Genomic DNA, 7,838 nt, shown 5'->3' on the forward strand with positions numbered 1-7,838 from the left:
CTTGTGCCCTGGTCCCTTTTGCCCCGTACTTGCAGGGACCGTAAGTGAAGAGAAGCCCTGGTGTTTCATTGACCTCCGCAGACATGACGCAAGGGCAGAGGAATGTGGCAGGTGATGGTGACCTTTAAGTTAAGGTTGAAATAAATCAGCGTCAGTGGACCGTGGTGCCGTGGCCTCTGATGGAGAGAACAGGAGGCTCTGCCTTGGGGGAATATTACGATGTTCAGGTTTTGTTCTCTAATTTAACATGGCAGGAAGAAGTAAGGTTGAAAACTTAAATTGAAGTGGGGATCTCAATAGCTTGTTTTAAATCTTCATTTTATGATTCAGCGCTTCTAGTGTTAACTTGCAATCAGGGACAGACCGTTCCTCAGCATGGCTGGGGAAAAGGTAAGTGTTAAGTTTTCTTGCATCAAAAGCTATTTGAGCCCATGGGCTGGTGCTGCAGAGGAGGGTGACCGAGCTCAGCCCGCAGGCAGGGAGTCCTGCTGCTTATTTCAGCGGTCAGCCTGAGAGGGACGCTGCCTGCCACAGGCTTCCAGACAGTGCCTGAAGGTGGCCTTCAGGGCTGGGGCCTTCAGGGCTGAGCAAAGCGACTCTGAGGGAGGATGAATGGAAAAACTGTAACTTTGTACCTCCGAGAGCAGAAATGTCCCATTGCATTAATTGTCTCACACCCCTCCTCCTTACCCCTAGCCCGCCCGCTGCGTGCCGCCAGCGTTGTACCATGGGTTGGCTTGGTCCGCTTGAGGTTCAGTGTGGTAAAAAGGTCTGAAAACAGTGGCCCCCATGTCAATGGTGCTTTAGAGATGCTGTTTTGTACAGGATAGTCTTCTCCTTCCACATGCTTTTGCTGTGCCTCTTCCTAGAGGCGGTTTCATAAATCTCATGCTGCTTATCCTTCTCCTAGACATCTCCTTTCCCCAGGCCTTGCAGCGTCACCTGGAGCTGTGCCAGTGCCACAGCTTGCTGCAGTCTGGAGGAGATCTTCCTCCTGGGACGCCAGCCATAGTGCTCCTCAGACCTTTCCCAGAGCTCACTCGGCTCATTCACTAAGGAAGCAGAATACGGCCAAGCCGTTTTGCTCAGTTACTTTTGTTGACTCAGTTTTCTGCCAGGTTGACTAGAGAATTGAGTGGGCTCACAGAGGGTTGGATAAGCACAAGCCACTGCAAGGAACGTGATGGAAATGGGAGGCTCTGGGAATGTGCATGCTGGAGGAGGAGGAGGAGGAGGAGGAGTGCTGGCTGGACACAGTGCTCTCTCAAAAACAAAGCTGAAGTGAGCAGCTCACTGGGTAGCCCCCCCCGCCCTTTCTGGGCACAGGCTGTCCGACTGCTGAGGGCTGTCAGCATCCTCCTCCCCTCGGGTCCGACGGCAAGGCAGGAAGGATGGTAAGGTCTCAGGTGACCATCGCACCACGTGCAGGGACAGGCAGCTGACAGTGCAAAGTGGCGGCTGAAGCGTGTGTTTTAACGAAGCCTGACTTGTACCCAGCCCATCATCTCTGTCAAGCCTCTCTGGTGTAAATGAGATGACGTGGTGTTACAAACGGCAGTGCCACTTAATGAGGGGCTCCTCGCCCTCAGTCACGTGAAACGGCACAGCGTCCTCTGCTCCCGCTGCAGGGTACGAAACCAGCGCAGTGACTCAGGTCCTGCCGGGCATGCGTAGGGCGTGAGGGGGTGGCCCTGCTCCGGCCCAGTCAGTAAGGTGAGAGCCGTGGGCTGTCTGCCACGGGGGTGGGCTTGCAGGGTGCTGGCAACCCAGCGGTGTGTTCTTGCCAACAGGAGGCACTGGAAGCGTGCCAGACCCGCATCTCCAAGATGGAGCTGCAGCAGCAGCAGCAGCAAGTGGTGCAGCTGGAGGGGCTGGAGAACGCCACGGCCAGGAACCTGCTGGGGAAGTTCATCAACATCCTCCTGGCTGTCATGGCTGTCCTCCTCGTCTTCGTCTCCACTGTGGCCAACTGCGTCGTGCCCCTCATGAAGACTCGCAATAGGACGTTCAGCACTTTACTTGTAGTGGTTTTCATTGCCTTTTTGTGGAAGCACTGGGACGCCATCACCGGCTACTTGGAACGGTTCTTGTCTCCCCCCAGATGATGGCGGCAGGAACTGGCTGCGTTGCCCTCCTCCCGGCGCTCTCAGTGGGCAAGCGTGGCAAGGATTAGTCAGCAGCTACTCCGCTGAAGTTTTAAAGTGTCCGAGTGAATTTGTTTACATTTAGAATAACGTTTTTTCTCTGCGAGATGCATTGCAATAGTATTTTTTAGATCTTATTCAAGAACTCTTTTTGGCGAGAATCCTGGATAATTTTTATGTAGCATGGTTCTCTTTGGATGCAAATCTTAAGATTCTTTAAAGTGTACAAAAGAAATAAATAAAATACAGAAATTTGGAGCATACCAATGGGCACTTTAAATTGTGGCTTGAACTACTGTACTAAACCTGTCAGGAAGAAGAGCTTAAGATGAGCAAAGCTAAATCTAGTGCACAGCCTTGAATGATGGTACCACAGCAAACCTGTAACACTAAACTTTTACTGTGAAGTCTGCTCACATTCCATGTCCAAATGTGTGTGTTCAGAGTGGTTTCTTTCCTTAACAAGAAAAAAACGACAACGCGTGGATCTCTCCCAGCTCAGCATCTGGGCTCACCACTTGTGCTAACCTGACTTACGATAGCTTTGGATAAGGCTGGCTAATTTTGCTAAGCATACGGAGTGGAAGCCTCATGCCATACGCAGTAACTGCACAGTCCTGCTACAGTATTTTGAAGTAGTCCTTGAAATACTTATCTTTAAGCAGAAGCCCTTGGTCGCACTTTTAAGGTTTTTTTTATATATGTATATTCACAGATTTAAAAAAATCCAAACAGCATACTTGAAGAGTGTAATACTCAAACTCTCAGTGCTTCCTTATTGTTTCTAATAGGATTTTTTATTATAATTATTATTATTATTATTATTGGGGGTTTTTTTGGAAGGGGTTGGGAGGGTCATTACAGGTTTTTTTCCTTTTAAATAAAGAAGTGATGTTTTTAAATGAAGAAATGCGTGAATAATTGTGAGCCGTCTTGTCCTGAAACAGTTTTGAGGAGGGCAGAGAGTAGTTTCTAGTGCCAGCCTGTCTGGAGCGCAGCGCTATTCCTATGCCGTTATCTGTCCTCCTGAGCATACGGATGCAGCATCATGAAAAACATCGATCTTCTCCACTCGTTTTGGTCATGCAGGGCTTTTTTTTTCTTCCTCCACATGTGGAGGAGAGTATGTTTATATTTCTCATTTCCACGTCATCTCTCATTCCTGGCCTCAGGATAACGAATTTCTCTTCATCCCTTCCTAGGGAAAAGACAGGTTCTTTTAAGGAAAGAAATACTGCATCAACAGTCCACTTAAAAGAATGATTGTCTCAGAAATATCTCTTGATTTCATTTTTAAATAACCCCCCAAAAAGTGAAACCAAAGTTTTCCTCCTGTCAGGCTCTGGTAAGATCATTTGTGTGTCTGTGTAGAGATCTTCTTTGTACGCTCTGTCTGGGTGGCGTGCCACAGAGAGCATCCCCTTCTTCAGCCGTGGGGGCAAGGACGGGGTGCAGGTACCTTCCCAAAGCTCTAAAGGAAATGTCAGCCTCAAACGTAATGCTCGAGTCCTCGCAGCGCCTGTGGCTGGTGACCTGTCGGTACTGGCAGGCGGGCTTCGCGTCCAAGGAATCTGTGTTGGCTCTGGGCTGGTTTTTTAACTGGTACCCCTTTCACTGTAACAAAGCCAAGATTTCAACTTCCTTCTCCATGAAATCCAAAAAGACTCCAGGATTCTCTTTCAAAACCATTTGTGGTGTTTAGTTAGATCTTACTGTTTTCCTTCCTTCCAGGTTTCAGTTCCCTCTAGGAACCAAACGTTGCCCAAGTGACCTAAACCGGTCGAAACCCTGCATATACGTATATGGAACGTGTGCGCCATATGTGTATATGTATGTACATACACAAGCCTAGGACTTCATGCTGTGTTGCAAATTCTGGGTTCTGAGAGAATTCCCTCAAAGTAGGTTAACAGCCTCAAGGGTATTCTGACTGCCAGCAGCGGCAAGCCCTCCGCTGTCCAACCATCCTTCTTCAAAGATTCTATTTTTTTCCATAGTCACAGGAAACTCAGGTACCCCTCTCCCCAAGGATCCCAGTGCACCTCCCTCTGTCACCACATACACTGATCTGTCCTACACAGACATCAATTGCCAATTGCAACTGACTCAAGCCAAAAATAATTACGCTTTCTGCAGAGTTGCAGGCAGAGCAAAGATTGCCGAAACATTCCCTCCCTAGACCACGCTTCCAGCCTCAGCAAAACTCTGTTCTGTTCCCCACCCTTCTCTGGCCGATTCCAATTGCATGGGTAACGCGCATCTTCCCATTACGTTGTTTTTGTCAGAAACAAAGGTGTGAACAGCAGTAAGAACTGGTTTGGCACAAGACTGAAAAGTTTTGTGGCCTTTCTTTCTGAACCCTGGCCTTTGCACCTTTGTTTTTCTCAGTTTTGATCACACTAGAATTGCTCATTATAGGTTTTCATGTGGTCAAAGCAGGAAGGAGTTGAAAGCCAATGGCCCTGGACGCTCGGTGCCACTCGTCCGTAGTATTTGAAGGAAGTGTTTATCCCTCTTCTGCTTCGTATCCTGATCCCATTTAGTGTCTCGACTCTGTCTCGTCTTCAGTAAATACCGTTTGCTAATTTGGCAGAAGGTGCAGGCCTAACAGAAACGGATCACCTCAAAACTGTTTGAGGAAGGCCGTGTGCATATGGTTGTGGACAATGTCTGTCTGTCTGTCTCTTTCTCTCTCGACAGTTTCCTCCATTCCAGAAAGCTGTCTGCAGTAATGCCATATATGATGCTGCATCCACTTTTCATGTCCTAACACAACTGCCATGTGTTTTGCCTTTTGCATTAGCAGAGCATTTTGGGTTTTCCTCCCTCTTCAGTCGGTGATGATTTCTGGTAGCTTAACAATGACGATGTTGTTGGAAATGTGATTCTAGCTTTAAAGCTCCCTTTCCTTGTAAGTGGTTGTGTTTGCCTTCTCGATGAAGCGTTCCTGGATGACACGTAGAAGACAGTTTCCGCCGTGGATGTGAGTGTGCGTGTGAGTACCTTTTATTAGCCTTCCTGATGGATGGGAACTTCTTAGTGACCGTCTCGGTGTTGCAGAATGTTTCCCCAGAGATTGCATATTCAGAGCTGCAGCGATTCTGAAATTGCTTAGATATGTTTAGCACATATCCACTTGGCATATAAAAAGGGACGAATATAACGGACTGGGTTAGTTCAAAAAGCAGCAGCTCTTAATTGAAATTCCGTGGTTCAAAGGAAGTTCCTCTGTTTCCCACATTGGCTTTCTCAATGTAAAGACGAAAGAAAATCTTGATGCAAAAAATTTGCCATTGTAAATTTTCTGAACGTCTCTTCTCTCGGCCTCCTTAGTTTAGTTTAATGATACTGAGCATGCTCACAGCAATTATTTCATTGGTTTATGCCAATCCCATGAGTTCTTAGGCTCTGATCAGATTAAATGTTGAGTTCTGTACCTGTTGCACTGGGACAGAAAAGCACTGTCTGCCAGCTTTGAAAATATGCATTTTTTTTAATTAAAAAAGCAGCATTATAGCAAAAGAAGCCAAGCTACAAAGGGGTTCAAGATTGGATAGTTCAGCCAGTTTTTAAGTGAATTCTGAATGTGGCTAAAGAGTTAAAGCCCTGTGTGTCTGTGTTGTGTATGCCAGGTGGTGTAGTAGTAGGCAACTGACTTAGCTGTAAGTGTGTTTTAAAAGTGTAAAAAAATAAACAGAAAAACTCACTTGCACGGGTTGAAAAGTACAGAAATGACACTTGTGAACGTAACACTGTAGTTTATAGATCTTAAGCTGCTAATTGTTGAGAGAGATTTACATTTGTCTTGTCTGATTGTCACAGATTGATCTGTGACACTTTTACTGTATATAAAAAAACTTTAAATAAAGACCTCAGCTATTAACACTGGCCTAATTCGGATGTTTCCAAAGGGATGGGGGGGGGGGGGGGGGGGGGGGGGGCGGAAAAAAAAAAGGGGCATGTTAAAACTGTGCTGAGCCCTAAGACCTTAAAATTGGAGCAAGTTCTCCATGGATCCGAATATCAAACCTCACCCAGTAATCAGCCGTACCCCGCCTGGGCACGGCGAGGATCAGTTGGCTGCACTGTTCGGTCTCTGTGGGCAGAGGAGGAGGAAGAGCAGCACTGCGTTCTTCCTCACCTGTTCCCTTCCAGGCCACCCGGAGTCCGGGACAGCCTCTCCGCAGGGTCACCGCCTTTCCCGCAGAGGCCTGGCCTCTTTGCGTTGCTGCTCCCTCCCTGCCCGCAGCGCTGTCTGTAGGCTCAGCGTGGAGGTGGGTACAGCCCCGTGAGAGGACTTGCCCGGGGGGTGCTCCTGTGTTTTCCGCCCCTGTAATCTGGACTGCCCTGGCTGAGAAGGGGTGGGGGCTGGCTCTGGCTTCTTCCTCGCTGGGATTGCAGGATCAGCTCTCTGCTGAGCTGCACGTGCAAAGCACGGTGCGATTCTAACCTCCCCCGTGTTCTTCGTGTGGATCTTGTGATGGAGCAGCTCCGGGCCCCAGCTCAGCTTTGGCGAGGAGGAATCCAGCTGGTAGGACAGCATTCACTAGCAGGAAGCCCACTCCCTCTTCGCTGAGGAAAGGCGAGAGCCTGTGTGATGTTGGTTGGGCCTCTGCTCTAAACATAAGTACTTTGTCCACTGAGTTTCATAGAGGAATTTCTGAGTTCTTTAGTATTTGTACAAGCAGGTTCCTCACTGATGTGGAGAAAGTACTCGTTCCTCTTGGGTTTTGGTCATGTGGCCTCAAGAACACGGAACCAAGAAGGGAACGGCAACAGCTTGCTTTAAGGGGAAGGGACTGAGTCCATTTTCACAAAAAACTACAAGTGCTGGAAAACCAGCAAGAGATCCAGAAGCAAAAGCATCTGTTGGCGGTGATTTTTCTCCCCATAGTCTCCCCACAACCAGAATGCAAATTCCACAGATTATGGATGAAGCAAGTGCTTGGGGCTGCTTTTGCTAGAGCTGTCTGGCTCAAGATGGGACACGGGTGCTGTTGTGAAGTTCAGCGTTGCTGCGTTCTTTTGGGGCGGTCACCCGGTAGGTGCTGGTTGGACTCAGTATGGTTGTTGAACAAGATGGGGGCAGGATGACAGAGGGTGAAAGCAGTGGCTGCCTATTCCCACGTCAACAGTTTTAATCCCATCATTGCTCAGCTTTTTGGTTAGTCTGTGGGAAGTGGTTTGCTAGCTCCACCCAGGTCCTGGGGGACAAACAGGGATGTGGCAAGGCTATGGCTACGCGGGGTTGCCACAGCGGAGGCCAAGGACTGGCTGATCTTTCTCACTGGAGCAGTTGTTCTCCCAGGTCAAATCGCACCGTGTTGGTGTGTTGATAGTGGAAATTTGGCAAACGGGCAGCTCCCTACCACAAGACATCTGTCCTCAGGTTGTGTCCTAACGAGCACTAAATCCACTTGCTCCTGTAAAAGACGGTGTTGGTTTGTGGGCCTCCCCCACTGACTGGAGCTCAGCAGAAATGGGAAGGGTGCTCTGCTGCCTCGAGTTAGCATGAAACGGAACATCCCTGGCAAACCAGCTCTGCCGAGCGATTCACTCCCCAGCCAGATCCCCTCTGGGCTTAGGAGTAAGAGTCACCATGTATGTCTGCTCTGCCTCTGCGCGAGCCTTGTGCCAGCCGTGGCCCAAAGGGGCAAAACAGGGAATGCTGACACAAAACAGGGGCCGCTGCCT

General features: G+C 48.7%; 1 protein-coding gene across 8 annotated transcripts in view; it reads left to right on the top strand.

Moving 5' to 3' along the window:
- TMCC1 (transmembrane and coiled-coil domain family 1) overlaps positions 1-6,015 on the top strand; it is a 109,559-nt gene extending 103,544 nt beyond the window's left edge. For 7 of the 8 annotated variants that reach the window (XM_035889456.1, XM_035889460.1, XM_035889453.1 and 4 more), the window contains one exon: positions 1,791-6,015. In XM_035889456.1, coding sequence (XP_035745349.1) covers positions 1,791-2,105 — 315 coding nt within the window. In that variant the 3' untranslated portion in view covers positions 2,106-6,015. The remainder of the gene's footprint in view (positions 1-1,790) is intronic. The other variant, XM_035889455.1, reaches the window with a different exon arrangement.
- The last annotated feature ends 1,823 nt before the right edge of the window (positions 6,016-7,838 follow it).

This window comes from Egretta garzetta, unplaced genomic scaffold, assembly GCF_000687185.1.
Source record: "Egretta garzetta isolate BGI_Z169 unplaced genomic scaffold, ASM68718v1 scaffold332, whole genome shotgun sequence".
Lineage (NCBI taxonomy): Eukaryota > Metazoa > Chordata > Aves > Pelecaniformes > Ardeidae > Egretta > Egretta garzetta.